This window comes from Chelonia mydas, chromosome 19 (assembly GCF_015237465.2).
Source record: "Chelonia mydas isolate rCheMyd1 chromosome 19, rCheMyd1.pri.v2, whole genome shotgun sequence".
Classification (NCBI taxonomy): domain Eukaryota; kingdom Metazoa; phylum Chordata; order Testudines; family Cheloniidae; genus Chelonia; species Chelonia mydas.
In genome coordinates this window covers 8,409,292-8,430,563 of record NC_051259.2, presented here as the reverse complement: position 1 = coordinate 8,430,563, position 21,272 = coordinate 8,409,292, and the positions used below count along the sequence as shown (strand labels likewise).

Genomic DNA, 21,272 nt, shown 5'->3' with positions numbered 1-21,272 from the left:
GAGAAACTCTCCCATCGACTTACCTTATGGTTCTCGTTCCAGTGGGGTACCGGAGTCGACGGGAGAGCAATTGGCGGTTGATTTAGCAGGTCTTCACTAAAACCGCTAAATCGACCCCCAGTGGATCGATCGCCGCGTGTCGATCCCCCGGTTAGCGGAGACGAGCCCTCAGTCAGGAGTACTAAATTTTGTGATTCAGTAAACGAACAAAGAGGCTATTTTAAAAAGGCTACTGCATCCGCAAATGTACTTTGACAATTGTGTCAATTTTGATTATTTGTGATAAATCTCTATAGTAAACATTCCATAATGTCCATGAAGCCTTAGGAGATTTCGCCCCACTAAATCTTTGCTGACAAGTGAGGTAAGGCGAGATTTGTGAGAATGATTAGGTTTGGGGTTGGCAAACAGGAGAATGCATGAGATTCTACAGCATGTATCTATGATAATAAGTAAAATACTTTGCACTCTCTCTCTTTTAGAGTTTTCCGAGGGGAGGGGGAAGAAAAAAACCTTTATGCCAAAGGAAGATTTAAATCATCAAATTACTTTCTTCATCCTAGGTGGAAAAAAACCCATGACTGTAATTAAATCACATTGCAGTCAATTATGATCCCACAGATGGCACATCCTATAACAGAGCCACAATGGCAAAGTGAAATGAGGTACGCAATCCAGCCCACTCTTACTAATGCATCTGAAGTGGGACAGGACATGTGTGTGACTGGATCGATTGTGGGAGTTTGGTTTGCTTCTTCTTTCTACTTCATGTGGTAGCATTCTCAGGGAAAACATATAGCCTGTACATGTTAATGTAGGAAACGCTTTATAGCCCCGTCAGCATTCTGTGTGTTACTAGTAACCTTAGCCATTAAAATAATCCTTCAACTGTGGAAGGATCCAAACACCACTTCATAGAGACCACAAAATCTATTTCAACTCTTTGATTTAAAGATATAATGCCCTCCAACCTATCACGATTAAATCATTCCTCAATGCTTGATGCTTGAGCTGAATCTCGTCTATACTGATCAGGAGTGTGCCTTACTCGTTTTCTTACACACCACTGGGATATTGTACACTTTATGGGCAAGTTCTTAGTATCTGTTTGCTTTGTGTCATGTAAAATTAAAGCTAACCCAGAGCCCAATATAAGGCTTTTTTAAATGGAGAGAAGCCAACTGGTGAGATGGGGAAAACGATAAGTTGCACAGGTTTACCACACACTCAACCAGCCAGCTAACAAGTAAAGACAAATGCTAATCTAGGACTATCTTGGCCACTGAGGCTCCTTGAAGATCTCTCTCTCCCCCTCCCACACTATCCTCAAAAAGCTTTGCGGAAGCAGAATCTACCAAAGAAAGAAACTGCAAACACCAGGTGCAGTTTCTGGGAAAAGAAGCGGGGTCATGACTCGAATCGCCTTTGCTGGGGCTGGGTTCCATCTCTCAGGAAAAAACTGGGACATAATTGAGTCTCCACCCATGAGGCCAGGAGGCTCCAGTTAACTCACATTTTTGCCTTGACAACGATCCTTTATACTGCTACAGCACCTTTCATCTGTGGGGCTTGATCGCATCATTGCAAAACCACAGATCCACTTCTGCCCCCTTCCTTACCTCCTGAAAGCAGAGGTCAGGTTTGCCATCGTTAACAGAGCAGGAGGCTGTACAGCCTGCTGCGTTTGTGGTCAACTGTGGCACCAAGCGGAACACAAATCCCTGAACCTGGGTCTTGGCAGGAGCTCTTCCTGCCACTGAAGGAAGAGGAATGAAAAGGGCAATGGTAAAAGGGGCTGGGCAGCAGGCTTAGAGAGACTGTCAACACGTGGTCATTGTTCTGTGGGTGCATCGAGAACATACTGTACTGGCCCAGTATTCGGTTGACAAGTTGTCACTGGGTGCCAGGAGCTAGGGAGCTCACGATCACCATGGGAACCGACAGGGCATGTACGCTCCCCAGCACACAGCTGACTGGGGTTCTCCTAGTCTGCTATCCCAGTGATGCGCTGGGCCACGAGAAGGCAATGAAGCACAACGGCAGTACCCTGGATTGCGTATATAGACCTGGCGGACAAAGGCTGCTGTTTTCATCTATGATAGAAATAGGTATCAATCATTTCCTGCAAATAGACGATCATGCCTTTGATGGATAACTTTTTATGTATGCCATGTTTTGGGAGGGGTGGGGGATGGAGATTTGTATTAATACTGCATTGAGCTGGCATCCATGTGTGAGTTACATCCCTTTCTGCTCAATGGAATCAGAATGGTTAAACTTTATAGCATATGCCCTATACTGCTAGCAGCTAATAGTGATTCTCCTTTAGTAGTTAAATAATGAGAATCTGGACCAAGATTATGAAACCTGGAGCCTAGAGTTAGGCTCCTAAGTAAATGATCTTTAAAAGTATGGAGCACCAGGCTCAACATGAGCTGCTGGATTCTCAGACGTTTTGGAAATTAGGCCACTTGAGAGACTAAATAGAGATTTAGGAGCCTAACTTTAGGCACGTAAGGTGAAATACTGGCCCCAATAAAGTTCATGGCAAAACTCCCAGTGACTGCGACAGGGCCAGAATGTCACTCTGATTTTTGAGAACCTTGGCCTTTGGCTGGTGGAGCCGGAGGATCTGAGTTCTGTCCTTATTAAGTACTAATTGGCCAGTATGCGCACCACAGTGAGAGCTCATCGTCATGGATTTGTTACAATAGTAAAGAGTTCTATTAATAGTTTTTTTTAATAAACTGAGAATGGGAATTCAGAAAGTTACTGGCAGAGGGGAAGCCGGCGGCTGCTTTTTCCAATGTTTGCCCCAGCGCGAAAAGTTAAAATCGCAAGGTTGTTTCAATCAAATGGTTCAACTCTCTTTGGTCAAAAAAAAAAAAAATGAAAATAACTCTGTCCCAGAATCCATAACTGGGTCATTCTGCTCTGACTGAATGGTTCCTTTGTGTAACCAAGGCCAAGTTACGTTTGTAACATGATGATTTAGTCTGGTCATAGATCTTTTCACCCTGAAAGAAGGATTTTGGATCAAAAGCTCCCCCAGTCCTCGTCCATGGAGTTTTGCAGAGAATTTGCAACTCTTCTGCTAAAACCTGACAGCTCAGTGTCACAAAGATAGCGTAGCTTCTCCACAAAGCTGCATTTGTCATCACCCACTGCCCCCCATTTCCATTTCAATTAAAGCTGTTGCTTAGCACTATGTGCCTATTTAATGAGAAACCTGCACAAGGCATCTCAGGCATTTGCTTTGCTCTCATTTCAGGATGAAAGCCCTCAGAGCATGGTGGGAGTCAGGCATTACAGCTGGGGGAAAGCTGAGCAAATATTTCCTTAAGGGCCCGACTCAGGAAAAGTCATGCCCAGCTTTCACCAACTAGCAGACTGTTCATGACTATAGAAACACACGTTCCAGGGCCTTCGGAGTGCAGACCGGATGGGTAATTTTCTTGGACTGTGTGCCAAGAATGCCAAACAATCGCCCATGAGAGAGGGTTGGACATTTCGGCGGATTGGTAACAGGATCTTGCATCTGTCAGTTCTTGGTCACTAGTTCAAATCCATACCAGTAATTTACCAACTGGCCACTCAATCTGCCTAGAGTAAATAGAGGGCTGCTGGTGTACAGGCATTTATGGGGCCAAATTCATCTGTGATCTAAGTGAGTGAAACGCCATTGTGGACAATGGGATTGTGCTTGTTTAAAGCAGGGATGAATTTTGTCTACGGGCCACAGCTGGCTTTCAAACAATCATACCAAGGACTCCGTGTGAAAATAAAGTTATGTCATAACTTCGTTTCCATATCGCTACCATAAACCTGCTGAACATACAGGTTGTAAATCCTGTTGGAGAGGTACAGTATTCTGAGCACAGGAGTGGGAGCAAGCAACTCTGGAGGGCTAATTCCGGTCTGCCAGAGTGTCTTGGAGAAGCCTCTCTGCTTAGTTTCTCAGCTGTGAAACAGGGAAGAGTTCTACTGAGTTGCACAATTGGGTGTCATCCATCCAGTCCCAACTTCTGGCAGTCAGAGGTTTAGGGACACTCAGAGCATATGGCTGTATCCCTGACCATCTTGGCTAATAGCTATTGATTTCTAGCCACTTAATCTCTAGACCACACTGGCCCATAATATATGATCTAAACACCACTGAATTTAACGGGAATCTTTCCATCGACTTTAGGTCCTAATCCAAAGCTCACTGATTTGTCTATAAAGTGCTTTGAAGATGAATAGCACTGGGTAGATGCTATGTAACAGGCGTTCTATGGTTTGCACTACTATCAACGTTCATTTTAAATGCTCTCTTCACTACACACAAGACTGTACCTCATTCTGTACATGCACACACCTGTCTGGGTTCCTGAGTGCTGCTAATTATGTGTAATTCTACAGATAAAAGGGACCACAGATTGTCAAAATATTTCCAGATATTCATTAGGTGGATGCAAACATAACCAGCAGAGTGAAGCCCCTGGAACGTTTCCATTTAACTCACCTTTGCAGATACAGTACATCGGTTGTTTTGGCAACTGACTGCAATCTATCCATTTATAAAACCTTCCCTGTTCCCCTCAGCCCCAGCATTGCAAGCTGAACGGACATGCTCATCTACCAGAGCTTCAGGGTTGGAGCTAACCAGCCAAACAGCTAGTGCTACTTCCTGAAACACCTGGTGAGGACAGAAGAGGGCGGTGGGGAAATATATAGGGTTTGTTTGCATGCTTCCATAAGAGTTCGAGAGCTGACTTCCTGCTATGGAAAGGCAGGTGCTGCTTGGAGAGAGCTGCAGACTTCAGCACTTAGCAACCCAGGAAAAGGGTGTCATGATGTCAGACACTAATAGTGGAAAGGTTCAGGAGTGCCTGTTGGCTCCAGTCCCTCTTTAAAACGCTGTGCTATAGCCAGACATTCAGCTGGATATCAAAGTAGCCATTTTATCTGTATTACCTGCAAAAATATTTATACTTCTGTAGCAGCTGCGGTCTGGGGATCTCAAAGCACAATGGATTAATTTTTCCAGCTCCACTGGGTGCTTGTTAATAACCTCATCTAACATGTGGGGAACCCTGAAGCTGAGAATTAGTGACCTCAGTTGTGCGGCTGGTCACTGGCAGGGTTGGGAAGAACATGAGAAGTGCTGACTTCCAGATTTGCTACCCTGGAACTTACCCCTGCTCCCACTAATGTCAATGGGGCAAGATCAAGCACTTAAGAATGGCCATACTGCATCAGACCAATGGTCCACCTGGCCCAGTATCCTGTCTCTGATAGTAACTGGCGCCAGATGCTTCAGAAGGAGTGAACAGAACAGGGTTATTTACCGAGTGAGCTACCCCCTGTCATCCAATCCCTGCTTCTGGCAGTGAGGACACCCAGAGCATGGGGCTGCATCCCTGACCATCTTGGCTAACAGCCATTGATTTCTAGCCACTTAATCTCTAGACCACACTGGCCTGTAATACGTGATGAAAGAAAAACCACTGAAAGCATTAGACCAAGCTAAACAGTAGTCTGTGTGACTGTGTTAATAAAGAAAACTGGATCAATGGCCATGTCACAGCTGGTAGGAAGGCAAACGTTCTCCATAACTTTCAATCAGATTTAGGCTCCTAAGTGTCTAAATCGCTTCTGAGAATGGGATTTGGCTCCTTTACATGGGTACTTTCCACATTATAATCAGAGCTGTTGAAGCAGTGCAGTCTAGGAAGCAACACTTTTAATGTGATTGAACTGAAATCATTTATAGCTGCACCCCTGCGAGAGCAAAGGGGGCTCCAGGAAGCTAAAGATGGGCGGGGGGTGTCTCCCTCACCCCATTGATCAGTAAGCAGGGAGCATTAGTCACAATGCATACAGGCTAAGATTTGCAAAGGAGCCTAGGAGAGTTATGCACTCAAATCAATTAGGGGTTGGTGTTTTTCACTTCCATAGGCCCACTGAAAGCCCCAGCCCCACACGTTCAGTCAATCCTGGCTGTTGGGCAGCCAATGAGAAATGAGTTCAGCGAGTCTCAGTCCAATTCCCTATAGAAAGGTGCCCACGTCACAAATTCATCACTACGCTTGACCCTCCACCAGAGAGGCCAAGGACTCAACTGGCCGTAGAAACCAAACTACCCTCTCCCCTCTAGGTCAGGGCTGGGGCTCGAAGTGTTTGGTGGATAACCAGGCTTTTGTCTCCGTCAACCCACTACCTTTCAGAAGCAGCCGCATTCACTGGCACGCAGCGCTGACATTCAGCATTATTGGCTAAGGAGCTCTCCCCTGGGTTACAGGTTTTATCCTCTTTGAGGGAATCGATCAGGTGTTCGTGGCAAGATCCAACAACGCAGAGGGGGGAAAAGAGGTTTCTAAAAAAAAAAAAAAAAAATCACAAAATCCATTTTTCTTCCCCCATAAACCGACAGGCCATCCAACCGCCTGTTCAATCCTGCACCCCCCCCCCACCCCCCGGACAATTTACAACAACAAAACCAGCCATAACAGCTGGGCCCGCTGCCCAAGTTTTAAGGCAAAATAAAAACACAATGTGCTTCAGTGAAATAATGCGCCCGAATTTACCTTGGGAGGATCTCTGGAGAGAAGAGGAAAAAATAAAAATAAAAAAAAAATCGAGGCTCAGATTAGCCTGCAGGAGCGATTGCATAAGTGTGGCTTCAGGCAAACAATACAACTATGTATTAAGTGTTTGCCCTGATGTCAGACCAGCGCCTTTACATGAGCATTTGTGTCTCTCAGGCTCTGGCATGAAGCCCTCCAGGTTTAGCCTTGTTAAACACACATTAAGGAGCACTTCATTTCCTTGCTGAGGCGGAGTGATAATCGCATTAAACTACAGGTGGTTTCTGCATCCAGCAACAGCAGCGGCGTTAAAAAAAAAACAAAAACAAACAAACAAAAAACCAAAACCCACCTGTACAGCCTGAGGACAAGAGCCAGCAAAGCACTGAAAGCCCTCAGCTCCTATTTGATCAATCACCCTGCAGCCTCTGACCCAAGTTCTGCTGTACGAGCCCACAGCCAGGGCCTGACTATCCCCTTTCTTGGTTTAAATCGTTATTATGGACAGGATTTTCAAAAGGAGCCCAGCACCCAAATTTCATGGAGAGTTGGGCCCCAATTCCCTTAGGTTCTCTTGAACATCCCAGTCCTCAGTAGTAATATTTGAACATTTGAAGTAGCTGAGGGCGCGCCTTTGAAATCCATCTGGTGCTTTTCTAATGCCCGCCTCACCGTAATTGCTAGACACAACAGCAGTGGTTCTCAAACTTTTTTTTTCATGGACCACTTGAAAATTGCTGAGGGTCTCGGCGGACCACTTAATGATCTTTCCAAATGTTGTTTGTACAGTTAGCCAACTACTGTAAAGGGCTTTGGATAAAACCCGTAATAATAAACAATGTTTTTTTGTTCTACAGATAAAAGAACACAACTCCTATTTTAATATCAGTAGTCTAATCTTTCTAATGTCATGGATGTGCCCTCTCTCCCCCGCCGCGGCAGCCCCCGAGCTGGGGCTGGGAAGGAGGGGGTCTCTCCCCCACCACAGCAGCCACAGAGCTGGGGCTGGGATAGAGGGCCATCTCTCCCCAGCAGCCGCAGCCCTGGAGCTGGGGAAAGTCACCTCTTTCTCTGGCTGCCGCAGATTCCCCCCCGCACTCCTCTCACCCCTCTGCCCCTTCCCAACTACCCCCTATTCCCCCCAAGGCCACCACCTCACATGTGCATCTTCTCCAGGGTCCAGGCCCCTAATTAGTGGAGCCATGCCTGCGTGGCTCCATTAATTAGGTGGGTGGCCCTTCATTTTCTCATGTGCGGCCACCCAGGCGCGCACCTTAGAGGGAAACTATCCACGGACCACCTGGGTGGAGCTCGCAGACCACAGTTTGAGAACCACTGCACCACAGATATCGAGAGAGAGACATCTGTTCCATCTGATCACGCGCCAAGCTCTTGCTCCTCCTCATGTAGAGCTACTTTCTAAGGAGATCAGATCGGGCAGGTTGCCCTCTAGAGGGTTACCTAAGAGAAAAGGAGTGATGGTAAAAGACAAAGGAATAGGGGTGGGAGCAGGGGTGTTTTGACACAGAGACTGAAGTGCTGCCGAGGAAGCCACTCTAGTCTCCCACTCACATCAGATCCACAGCATAAAGGGCCTGATCCAAAGAAATCAGCTGCATTCTGGGATGGGCAATTCCCAGGAGGATGTATGGTAGATGGAGGTTGTCACGGGAAAGGCCCAGTTTGGGCATCATGCCCTCAGTCTGCAGAGGTGCTCAGTGCCCTCAACTCTCCTTGGAATCTACGGGAACCTCACTGTTAAAAAAAAAAATCATCAGGCCACAGGTTGTCTAAAGCTGGGCTCCCAAAACGAGGACGCATCCAAAAGAAGAGGCCGCTTCTGAAAACTTGGGCTCAGTTGACTTGCCCAAGGCCATTGACGGAGTCAATGTCACAACCAGGACTGGAACGCAGGATTCCCAGTTCCCTGCGTCTGTCTAAAGCACTGAACCACACACTCTGCCCCTTCCTCCCTGTGTGAATACATGCTCTTTGTTCTTAACCTATACGACAGTAGCACCTGGAAGGCCCAGCTGAGATCAGGGCCCCATTGCGCCAGGCCCTGTACGTACACACAGTAAGAGACAGTCCCTGCCTTGAGTTAACAAGCTAAATAGACGAGACAGAAAGCGTGGGAGAATGGAAGCATCATCCCCATTTGACAGGTGGGAACCGAGGCAGAGCTGCCTGGCTGCACCTCCGCCAGCAACAGCAAGGACGGGGAGCCGCTTGCGGAGACGGGGAGCCGCCCGGGGTGCTAGAAATAGGTGAAGAAGAAAGAGGTTCTTTCTAGCTGTTGGCACTGCAGGTCCCTGTAAAGAAATGGGTCCCTACACAATTATCCACTGTCCCATGTTGGTAGGCTAGGTAGAACAGGGCCATCTCAGCGGGCGCACCAGGAAGCACTGAACCTGATGGGAGCCTAATTCCAGACACACAGGGTTAGAACCCCCATGGTCCCATCCCTTCAGCCACGCTCCTCACCTCCTGCATCTGACCTGTGGGCAGGCCAAGACCCTGCCTCCTCCTCAGCCCCTTTTGTGCCCAAAGAGGCCCAGCAAGGCCCCACTGTCAGCAGAGCATGGAGCGTGCGAAAGTGGAGCAGGAACTGCATCATGGAAGGATGGTTTTGGTGAAGGTGCTTGGTGGTCCCTGAGAGACCAGGTTTCTATTCTTGGCTCTGCCTCTGCCACTGATTTCCTGTGTGACCTTGGGCGAGGCCTCCATTCCTCAGCCATCACACAGGGATGATGATAAGCCATTTGCAGTAATGGGGGCCATAAAGAAATATCTGGAAAGAGAATGAAAGTCTGATGCTAAAAAGAGATTCAAAGGGTGGGGAAGGAGAATTTCTGGTACCCTTCCCCCACACACAACTGATCATCCATGCAGGGCCCAGGTGCAATCTGGCCCGTAGTTTTTATTAGTGAACTACTACTGGTGTATAGATCACAGAACTTTGATTTTCTGTAGACCCTGTAAAAAGTAGTTATTTTAAAAAAGAAGTCGTAATTCAAAAGCATTTCCTCCATATTTAATAAGTGTATAAACTGTTTCTACTAATTGCAAGCCCAATAAAATGCAGCAGGGGTACCTTTTACTTCCTATGGTGCTTTGATGCCAACCAAACCCATGCACAGATATAGCAGGTTTTAATCTATGGCTCTACCTACCTACATATCCACCCAACAATTTACAACACACAGGATACGTTTCTGAGTGCCATCAACTTCAGCTGAAGTTAGTTAGCCCAGTCCTGGAAGGTCCTAAGTCTCTTGAACTCGCACTGCAGTCAATGGCTGTTGAGGGCCCTCAGAAGCTCAGAGCAGCTGCTCAGCACCTTGCAGGATCAGGGCTTCATTCTCTTTCCAAACATCTCCCTCGGTACTTGTACGGAACTCAGTAACATAGTATTTGAGTTCATCATAAACAACGAATTTAGCCTCATGCAACCTTTGGGAGGCCTCCCTATACTAGCTGCGGCAGCGAGGTACATTAAAAAACACTGAAGTGAGTAGAATTTATTATTATTATCATTAGCTAGCTAACTAGGTGACTGGAAAATGGAAAATGATGTGCGCTATTTTATGGCTTGAATGACTGAATTACATAACCCCCCCGCCAATGCCCGTCACTAAGTCCAGTAATTTTGTCAAGTGTCCATCGCGCAACATGGTGGTGCTGACCCCTGGCTGAAAAATGAACCCAGATCTCCTGAGTTCGAGATCACCCTACAAAGTTCACACCACTCAAATAAGACTTCCACTGCCGAGATCAACTGTTCAAGGTGTCCGTTGAGGCTGAGCTCAAATGCTTCGTGCTCAAAGATGATTGGGGAGGGGACCCTAAACCTAAACTCCCAGTGAAAGTTAAAGCCAAGGCAGCATCCAAAGAAGAAAATCTACGCAGCTCAACAGCTCAATGTATGTTTGGCAACCGTACGGCGATACAGTAAGACTGGGCAGTAAACACTGACCAGAAACGGTGTGCTCGAAGGATGGCATTGCCAGAAGGTTGAGTTACTTCATTGTTTCAGCCTAAAAATGATTCCTTTTTAAAAAAATACCTAGATCCCTGAATCTACCCTAAACTGCTTTTTAAACAAAACTGCCCATTTATGTGCAATGCCTGAATGATGGATCAGACATCAGCAGAGACCTGGGAACAATTATACAGTGTATTCCTGAAAGGAATGTTAGAGGGTTTCCTTTATTGTCAACACTTTTTAATTAAAAGGCCCCTTTACAACAGTGCCTCGCTTGTCCAGCTGCACTGTACATTTTTAAGTTATGACTGGACACATGAGAAGCATTATACCAAGCACCCATCGACGGCAATTCAGACTTGGCAAATGAGACTTAGGTAGTTTCTAATGTAAAAAGCCTTATCCAAATCATAGGGGGAAATGCAACAGAGAATTTAGCCTTTTTATAGCAAAAGGGTTCCTTGCTCTCCCCAGAACACGGAGGGAACATCTACAGTAGGGTTATCCTGGAGAATCCAGCTAGTCTTTAATTAAAGGTGATGCCATGTGACGAAACCTCCAAGAATACATCCAATCAAAACTGGCGACCCTAATCTGCACAGAGCAGGTGGTGTAATTTCCCACGGTACCTCGCTAGCATGCTAAAAATGAAATGTAGCCGTGGCAGCCTCCGAGGAAGGAGGGGCTAGCCACCCAAGTACAAACCTAGTGTCTCGGACAGGATGGTTCCTCGGGTGGCTAGCTCCTCCCACCCCTTACGCTGCCGTGGCTACATTTAGTTTTCGCATACCAGCTCAATCAGAGGAAGCCCTGCGACGTCTCCTTGAGCTGGAGTTGACACTTTCCAGCTCCAGCGTAGGTATCCCCAAAGGAAGGAGTTCAAGTTCTAAGGGAAACGATGTACAGATTGCACACGCAACCACTCCCAGCACATCAGCAATTTTATACGAATAGTAACTTCATCAGAGGTTCTCAAAATGCTTTAATTAAGCCCCACGGAGATGTAGACAACTATCCCCCGATTTCACACGGTGGAGGGGGTGGAGAGCCTAAGTCACTTGCTGATGGCTATTCAACAAGGTGGTGGCCGAGAACCCAGATGTCCTGACTCCAGGTCTTCCTCTACCCACCAGATCATGCTCCCACACCGGGATCCTCGATGTGCGAGGCAGGCCTCCTCCGTGGTGAGGACGTCAGTGCCATTGACTTCAGGCTTCGGCCTCTAAAGAGGAGAGAATACAGACGTATGGCTTGAAGTTTCTTCCTTGTGCCAAATGAAAGAGGCTGAGCGCGTGAATTCACTTTTCACAGACAATGTTCTTGCTCCGAGACAGATTATTGTGAGCCTGTCGTTCATAGTAACAAGTCCCCACAGAAAAACCAGCCCTGTGTGTTTCCATCAGAGCTAGGACCAGGCGCGATGTGTGGATTTGGATCTAAAGCTGAGCAGCCCCAGAGCTTCGATCCAGTCTGTTGGCCCCAGCTCAAAAGCCCCTGCATGAGAAACGCTTTTTGTCTGTTTTCATTCCTGCCGTGCTGGAGGAAGGGTGTGTGTCCACGGCGGCGTCAGGAGACATGTTAGAGACGCTTACAGAAGGCCAGGAGGTGATTTTTCTTGGTAACCTAGATAAATATTTTTTCTAAACTTTATTCAGGGCACCGGATTTTCTGGCTGCGCAAACATAAGAATCTCTTTGACTTCCTTCATATCGCTCCTGGAGCTCAGAGGAGCTCCTTCAATAGTTAATTCAGCAACCAGAAGTTTGATTTAATTCCCATCATCTTTACGAGTGAGCAGATCTATGAAATGCAGGGTGCCTAGTCAGCAAAGATCAGAATGGGACGTGGCAGCAGGGGCTCTGTCGTTAATAAAAACAAGCCAAAGTTTTAGTTCCACTACCTGTTACCACAAATTTTGTGAATCAAGGCTCCAATCCTGCAAAAACTTAGGCACACGCTTAACTTTAAGCTTGGGAGCTGTCCCATTGACTTCAGTGGAATCACTCAATCACTTGGGCCTGATCCAAAGCCCATGGAAGGCAATGGAGAGACTCCAAATGTGTTAAAAGAAAAGGAGGACTTGTGACACCTTAGAGACTAACAAATTTATTTGAGCATAAGCTTTCGTGAGATACAGCTCACTCTATCAAGCGTTCTTACAACTACAATACCCACCTGCTGAAGTGAAGAAACAGATTGACAAAGACAAAAGAGTACCCAGAAGTTACCTACGACAAGTCAGGCCCAACAAAGAAATAACAGAACGCCACTAGCCATCACCTTCAGCCCCCAACTAAAACCTCTCCAATGCATCATCAAGGATCTACAACCTATCCTGAAGGACGACCCATCGCTCTCACAGATCTTGGGAGACAGACCAGTCCTTGCTTACAGACAGCCCCCCAACCTGAAGCAAATACTCACCAGCAACCACACATCACACAACAGAACCACTAACCCAGGAACCTATCCTTGTAACAAAGCCCGTTGCCAACTGTGTCCACATATCTATTCAGGGGACACCATCATAGGGCCTAATCACATCAGCCACACTATCAGAGGCTCGTTCACCTGCACATCTACCAATGTGATATATGCCATCATGTGCCAGCAATGCCCCTCTGCCATGTACATTGGTCAAACTGGACAGTCTCTACGTAAAAGAATAAATGGACACAAATCAGACATCAAGAATTATAACATTCAAAAACCAGTTGGAGAACACTTCAGTCTCTCTGGTCACTCGATTACAGACCTAAAAGTTGCAATTCTTCAACAAAAAAACTTCAAAAACAGACTCGAACAAGAGACTGCTGAATTGGAATTAATTTGCAAACTGGATACAATTAACTTAGGCTTGAATAAAGACTGGGAGTGGATGGGTCATTACACAAAGTAAAACTATTTCCCTATGTTTCTTCCCCCCACACACACACACACTGTTCCTCAGACGTTCTTGTCAACTGCTGGAAATGGCCCACCTTGATTATCACTACAAAGGGTTCCCCCCCACCCCCTCACTTTCCTGCTGGTAATAGCTCATCTTTCCTGATCACTCTGTTACAGTGTGTATGATAACACCCATTGTTTCATGTTCTGTGTATTTTCCACAGTATGCATCCGATGAAGTGAGCTGTAGCTCACGAAAGCTTATGCTCAAATAAATTTGTTAGTCTCTAAGGTGCCACAAGTACTCCTTTTCTTTTTGCGGATACAGACTAACACGGCTGCTACTCTGAAACCTGTCAAATGTGTTAAGCTTTTGCAAGGTCAGAGACAAAACCAGCAACTCCAAAGGCATGGTAGGAATTCCTGGGAACTTGTGTGGACAGGCATGTGTCGTATACATAGGCCTTGTCTACACTAAAGGGAAAAGTCGATCTAAGCTACGCAATTTGAGTTAAGTGAATAGCGTAACTCAAATCGACGTAGCTTAGATCTACTTACCACAGGGTCCACACTACGCAACGTCGATGGGAGACGCTCTACAGTCCACTCCCCTTACTCTTCTAGATCCGGTGGCGTATAGAAGTCGACGGGAGAGCGATCTGCTGTTGATTTAGCAGGTCTTCACTAGACTGCCAATGTATCGATCGCCGCACATCGATCCCCCGGTAAGTGTAGACAAGCCCATAGTGTGGGTGCGACCATAACCCAAATAATCATCTCATAGTAGCCTGTTTCATTCAGTCACACCTCCATGACCAGTATCTTGTCTCTAAGTTATATTTGTGTTATAACAACTTACATTAAAGAACTTACAATCTTAACTATATAGGCTTTCATTTCAACTGCCACCTCTTAGATAGTGACAGGTTCCATGCACTAGTTTCTAGCTTTACAAACTATCTATACACGTTGTCCAAAGAATCACGTTGTCCAAAACTGAAATGCAGCCAATTTTGGGAACACAGCACCTATCTAACTGTGCACAGTGACCCTACATAAAAGTACTTTAGGACAGGAAGTGAAGGAGGATGCCACACCTACTTGAAACGGGGGTGGGGGGGGAGAAAAAGTCCAGTGTCCCCTTTGCAAAAGGATTATACTAAAGGATCTTTAATGACAGGTGGCGTGTGTAACAGATAGGGCAATTTCCTGCAATATCCTTGACAGAACTTACTGTATTAAGTGTATGTGTTATTGTGGGCTGGGAATGTACGTAACCTCTCTAGGGGGGAGATGTGGCAGATATAAAACCTAGGAGTTCAAAAGATTATATTGAAAACGTGCCAGTCAAATATGGACTCTAGGGATAATAAGTGGATTTCCTGGGGTATCCGTAGGGAGGAGTTAATGCAAATTCCCCAACTCTGGATGTGCAAAAACCCAGCCTTTTGAAGCTATGCCCTTAGGAGAGGCTCACTATCTGCTGATTACCTGTTTCAGAAAGCCAAGATTAAAGGCCTGAACTGTATAAAGAAACAGCCAATCTGCCCGGCCTTTGTTCTGGTTCTGGATCTAAGATAGATGAACTTGTAGCCCCAGGGAAAAGCCAGTTGTGGGTTTTGAAGGACTAAAACCTACCAGAGCCCTAGGCTGGAGTTTGGGGTGGACACTGAGCAGGTTTGTAGGAACTTTTATTGTTTGAATACATGTTCTCTGTATTGAAACCTTAAGAATAAATGTGCTTGCTTAGAAGCAGCTGGATCGTAACTTGCAGTTGCTTGCAACATACTGGGCATAGCCTTCAGAGAGAAAGCAAAACAGACCCTGGCCTTTTAGGCAGTCTGGCTTGCTGGGGATATCACAGTGTAAGGAAGGGAGCTGGGCAGCCTTAAAACCCCTGGTCAGAGGGGAATGAGACAGGGCTCTCTGCCCAAGAGAGGTGACAGCTGGGATCCAGAAACCTAAAATGGGGGCCTTTGGTGGATCCCAGAGGGGGAATACCGGTGCAGTTGCCCTGACACTGTGGCTGCAAGGACCTAATTTTATGTCCCAGGCAAAAGATGGCACCTTCAACAGCATACAGCACCTTGCACACTGGTCTCTGATCCATGACTGGGGCCTTTCTGAGCGACTCGAGTTATTAAATCCTCTCCTCTGCAGTAGCTCCAGCATGGAACCGGGTGGATCCTGCCCCCTTGTACTCACTGAGGGTGAGCCAGGGTCTGCTGAACGTTGCTGGAGGCTGCTTGTTCCAACGTGAAGCTTAGAGCAGCTTGGGTTTCGACTCCAGCACGACACGCATGCGGAGCTGGGATTCCATGCCTGGAGTTGAATAGCAGGCCGCATGCGGTACTGATTTTGCAGGATTGATTGACGTAAGCGCTGTACCTACATGGGGCGCGCCATTTGCTGAGAGGTGGCAACAGAGTTCACGGCTTCCGAAAGCTTTGCCCACCCAGTTTAACTGGCACAAGTATCTCTGCTTTACTCTAATCGCTGCAGTGTGTGTCGTCCTCCCCATTTCACAGATGGAGAAACAGAGGCCCAGAGAGGTGAAGGGACATGCCCAAGGCAGGAAGTCGCTAGCAAAGCTGGGAACAGAGGCCACATCTCCTGATTCGCAGTCCTGCAGTTCATTCACCAGACCATCCTTCCTCCTCCATAAGTGGAGCGAGTGGGGGGCAAGCCTGGGGCAAAACTGAAGGGGAGTCGGAGGCCTCTTTTGACTATCTGATGCGCTGAGAGAGAGAGAGAGAACAGCAAGCTGCCTAGACCCAGGTCAGTTCTGCCCTCAGACACATCCCATGGGGTGCTGTGGCTCTGCCCGCGTGTTCTTGAGGGCCTGTTTTTGAAAGGGCATTTCTGGCTCCGTGCTATTGTCAGAACAGCTCTTCGCTCCTGCTGTAAACAGAGACAGAATCCTCTCGGACCAGGCACACGGGGCTCAGTTTGAGAGAGGCAGGACCATTGTCCCCACCTGCAATAATCTCAGATGAAGGGAAGAGGGCTTGGCACTTAAAACAGCACAAACAAGTCAGAACAAAAATACCTTACGCACTAGTCAGGGATTGCTAGTCGCTCCCAGACATGACGAGGAAATAGTTGGGGGCAAAATCAGAACCGGGGTGGTTTTAACTGAAGAGATGAGAATGGATCATAAGAATCCCTGAGCAATTTACATGCAGCAGCTCAAACTAGAAACATTAAACTCATGACTAGAGCCCGGGCTCCAGTCCAAACCTGGACGTCTACACTGCAATCGTATAGTCCCGCAGCTCGAGCCCCAGTCAGCGGACACTGGCCGGCTGTGGGTGTTTTACTGCAGCACAGACATATCCTAACGCCATGCCCCGGGGCCAGCCCAGGTCTTCAGGAAGAGCAGACTATTCCAGAGTTCCATCCCCCTGTTAGATGAGATCCTTGGCTGGGGAGGCAGATTTCAGTGCATTTTTTAGCAGGTCAGGGATGTGACTGCGTTTGCTGTTTGCTAAGCAGGTCTAGTCAGACCGGCAGGAGGTCTCAGCCAGAAGTAACATCCCTGGCATGGACAGACAGAGAGAGTTCTAGATCTGTATGAGACCCGAACCTGCCGACAGTGGGGGGGCGGGGGGCAGAGTCAGGGCAGCAGCTTCAGTAGATGTTGCTGAGCATGCTCAGTACAAGCCAAGCAGCAACGTTGGGGGGCACATGACCCCACGTGCCCCCCCCATGTGGTTCGCCTCTGGACTAGAGACACAACTGATATAAAGCTATCTCCCAACTCCAGCAATCAGGCAGGACTTCCACACAGCAAAGTGCCAACACAAGGGCTGTGGCACTTTACACTGGCATGGCAAAATTCATCAGAACGGCCCTGTGGGTCAGAACAAAGGTGCATCCAGCCCAGTCTCCTGTCTTCTGACAGTGGCCAAAGCCAGGTGCCCCAGAGGGAATGAACAGAACAGGGAATCATCAAGCGATCCATCCCCTGTTGCCCATTCCCAGCTTCTGGCAAACAGAGGCTCGGGACACCATCACTGTCCATCGACAGGTGCCTTTACCTAGCTAGGTTACTTTTGTGGCTTCCCATCACCATAGTCTCATGGCTTTGCCCTCACAGTCCCTTCTGCGAGGCAGCAATGAGCTGTGTCTATGGGGAACTAGAGGATTGGTACATCCAGTTTTTCCCTTGCCCATCTCCTCTGACTCCAGTCTGTGTGGTCTCTCTTCATCTCTCATGTATTGCCTCTCCCACAGTGGCAGCTCACATGACTAACAATAAGCAAGGTCAAAGTTAATAAGCTGATCCAGGCCAAATCCAATGCAAACCGGACAGGGAGGAACTCACACACCCACTCTGCAGGAATTTTGACCCCAGACAGGCACAAGGTTCATGAGAACACAGCACATTGGAGCTCATTCCCCAAGAGCAAGGACTGTCGGCCTGGGCATATGCCAGGGCTTTGCGCACTGTTTGCTGTCTGTGGGATTTGCTCAGCTGTACAAAGTGAAATGAAGCAGTTTCTGGCTTGAGGCTGTTTCTCCCAGTGACCGCTCATGTCCAGCTGCCCTCTCTCAGTGCACCATCTGCAGGTTCCTTTAGCACCCTAGCATGGTGGGCATCCCCTCCCATGGTTGCTTATGGCATCAGAGAGCCAGGTGCTAGTAAACAGCACTTTTGCTTCCCACAGACAAATGGGAGCAGTTTGGTACAAACCAAAACATTCTCTGTTGTTGGAGGAACCCATACAAATTTTCAGGCCTTTGGAGCGGACCCCAGAGCTGGAGTGCGGAGCAGCTCCAGAACAGGGGAGCTGCAGGTTTTTGCCTGGAGCTGGAGCGGAGCCGGAGCACAGCTCCAAAGCCCTGCAAATTTTTGTCTCCATATTTTCTTTTTGGGAAGTGTCACTTACGCTTTCTGATCAACTTAAGATACCTACAGCAGGGCACTGATGGGCGGACAATTTTAAGAGGCAAAATAGCTCTACTTTAATCTCTCAGCTGCAAAGCAAGACACATGGATTCGGATGTCCTGTTCTTTCAGAATTTCAGATTTCTGCTAGTTAGTTCCCAGTGAGAGGCCCTGGTTCTGACCTCACCTAAGGACAGTGTAACTTGATTCCCACACATCGAGTTTGAATGCGCTTCACTCAGTGTTGGCAGGATTGGAGCCTCAGAAATCAGGTCCTCCTGCAGGTCACTACAGTCCGCAGTGGAGCTATTTCTCCCTCTTCTATCTACTCTAAGCCCCTGCGTAGGGCCAGATGAATGCTAGTGCCGGTGAAAGATGCCAGAGCATCCTCTGTCTGCAGAACAGGTACAGCACAGGCAGGACAAGCCACCTTCACGTGTCCTACCAACATGCCCCATTAAGGACACTTCTAAGGACGAAAGGCAATTCAGCCTCCATGGCCCACTCAGTTCTTAGTGTCTTTGTTTAGCCAACTATCAAGGGAACCAATTAACACCAGTGGTGATGGTGTGTGAGAGATGCACCCTTGTCCACTGGAAACTAGCCTGAATCCCCCCGGTTCAGTTTGCAGGGTCTACAGACAAGCTCCATGATTTTTTTTTATATGCTGGATTTTTTTTTTTGCAACAGCCTCTGCAAGTCTCATGTCTCAAGTGACACTTCAAAGGCGTTGTCTACACTGGAACTTTGTGAGCATTACAAAAAAACACCCCACCCCACCCCCCCAAACGACAAAAGTTTTACCAGTGAAAAGCACCAGTGTGAACCGCCCTTTGTCGGCAGGAGCACTCTCCTGCCAAGAAAGCTGCGGCCACTCCTTGGGGGTGGAAGCTGCTTTCCTTCAGGCAAACAGCAGCTACACTGCGCACCTTTTAGCAGCAAGGCTGAAGCGGCACAACCATGTCGCTAAAAGCCGCGTAGTGTAGACACAGCCCAAGACACGCTGCATGAAAGCGACAGCTCCAGGAGGCTTCTTCTCACCCAACTATGCAGGGGAGTGCACGTGTGCTGTAACTCCTTCTAGCACTTATGGGCATTAAATACAGGTAATTTACATGCACTGATGAACAGACAGACCCCTCAGTCTATAAAGCTGGGAAACCAGCCCACTTTTTCCTAAAGCGTGAACTCCCAGAAGCCTTTGCTCTCTGAGCACTTTAAACCACAGCAGCAGATCCTACAGCCCCACCTCCCTGATTGTGCATTTCACTAGGCCTTTGTGCTTAGAGGTCCCACTTTTCTGCAAAATTCACGAGCTGATATGTGCTTATCAGCCATGCAATATTTGCTCAGGCACCTTCGACTCACCCTTGCTAGTCCACTGAGTTGCTCTATTTCTCTAACAATCAGAAGCACCCGGCACTAGTCTGGGATTCAGCAGAGCAAGAATTCCTATGCACTTCACTCCACTTTTCCTTCCCTCCGCAGAGTTTTCACTGGATACTAAAAGAGAAAAGCCACTTTCTCTGTGATATAGAACTCTGGCAACTCCTTTCTCTTTCCAAACAACTGGATGAAACTAGTCACAAGATTTCTCTAACTACCGGACATATGAACCCATGAAACCCACTGAACTATTCAGGGTACACTTTGTATGAGCATGCACATGATACACTGCGCTTCCATCTGCCACCCTTTCTCTGGGATTCTGACAGCACTTTGCAAATGTTAATTCTTTAAGCCTCACATCCCCTGGGAATTAAATAGCACTATACCCATTTTAGAGAGGCAGGTTATATGACCAGCCCACACAGCTAGTCAATCATCCTGTTTACTACTTCTGGGCGCCAGCCACTTGACCACAATTCTTCCGAATGCTCCATCCACAGCAGAACCTCAGAGTTATGAACTGACCGGTCAACCACACACCTCATTTGGAACCGGAAGTACACAATCAGGCAGCAGCAGAGACCAAACTAAAAACAAACACAGTACAGGACTGTGTTAAACATAAACAACTAAAAATTAAAGGGAAAGTTTAAAAAAAGATTTGACAAGGTAAGGAATTTGTCTCTGTGCTTGTTTCATTTAAATTAAGATGGCTAAAAGCAGCATTTTTCTTCTGCATAGTGAAGTTTCAAAGCTGTATTAAATCAATGTTCTGTTGTAAACTTTTGAAAGAACCGCCACAATGCTTTGTTTAGAATTACGAACATTTCAGAGTTACAAAGAACCTCCATGCCTGAGGTGTTCGTAACTCTGGGGTTCTACAGTACTGGATTCATGACATTTTCTGCACAGAAAACCTGCAGTCTTTTTTTTTTTTTAAGTGACTTCCCAGAGCACTAAGCGTCTCAATTACCTTGAAAATCTAGAAATCCCACGTTTCGAACCTGTCAGCAACCTCGTCATGTTCCCAGCAATAATGGAATTCACATCCATCCTTTCTGTGCTGACCGGCTACAGCAACTCCTAGACATTAGGCGAAAATGACATGTTCCAAGCCTTCGGTCTCACCCCACATTAAGTACTAATCTGCCAGCACAGAATCACAGGGCTTGAACACATAACTCAGCCAACTTTAAGGAAACACCTTCCAATTTGCTCGCCCGCCGCACAATAAAGACAACAGACTCGGTTACATCCACGGAGATGAAGGAGGAAAATTGCAAGAACAAAATCTTTCACTAACAAGTAGGCATTCCAGACTTCTCCCCAGGGATGAGGTAATTGCCCTGGATCGTTTCGAATGTTATGCCTTAATGGTTTTTAAATTAAAGAAACAAGTCGCTGCTAATGGGCTAGCTTGGCAGCAAAACAAAATGTCACATCAGTATCATATTTCCTTCCTGTTTATGGCTGTATATAACAAGCTCAGTATATAGCAATATAAACTGGTCTAAATTCTGCTCACACAGGTGTGAATCCAAAGTAACTC

At 47.1% G+C, this 21,272-nt stretch overlaps 2 protein-coding genes across 6 annotated transcripts in view; both read right to left on the bottom strand.

Annotated features, from left to right (window-relative positions):
* LOC102932090 (non-compact myelin associated protein) overlaps window positions 1-21,272 on the bottom strand; it is a 42,171-nt gene that overhangs the window by 5,358 nt on the left and 15,541 nt on the right. Inside the window, exons 1-2 of one of the 5 annotated variants that reach the window (XM_037881645.2) lie at window positions 8,142-8,277; window positions 6,203-6,358 (exon numbers count right to left, since the gene is read on the bottom strand). The exons of 2 other annotated variants lie outside the window; for them this stretch is intronic. In XM_037881645.2, the coding sequence (XP_037737573.1) occupies window positions 6,203-6,221 (19 nt within the window). In that variant the 5' untranslated portion in view covers window positions 6,222-6,358; window positions 8,142-8,277. Of the gene's footprint in view, window positions 1-23; window positions 4,706-6,202; window positions 6,359-8,141; window positions 8,278-21,272 lie in introns of those variants that run through there. 2 more of the 5 variants (XM_037881650.2, XM_043532140.1) reach the window with 2 other exon arrangements.
* Window positions 8,307-21,272, bottom strand: part of RCAN3 (RCAN family member 3) — a 65,195-nt gene continuing 52,229 nt past the window's right edge. The window contains exon 6 of the mRNA XM_043532139.1: window positions 8,307-8,324. Coding sequence (XP_043388074.1) covers window positions 8,322-8,324 — 3 coding nt within the window. The 3' untranslated portion in view covers window positions 8,307-8,321. The remainder of the gene's footprint in view (window positions 8,325-21,272) is intronic.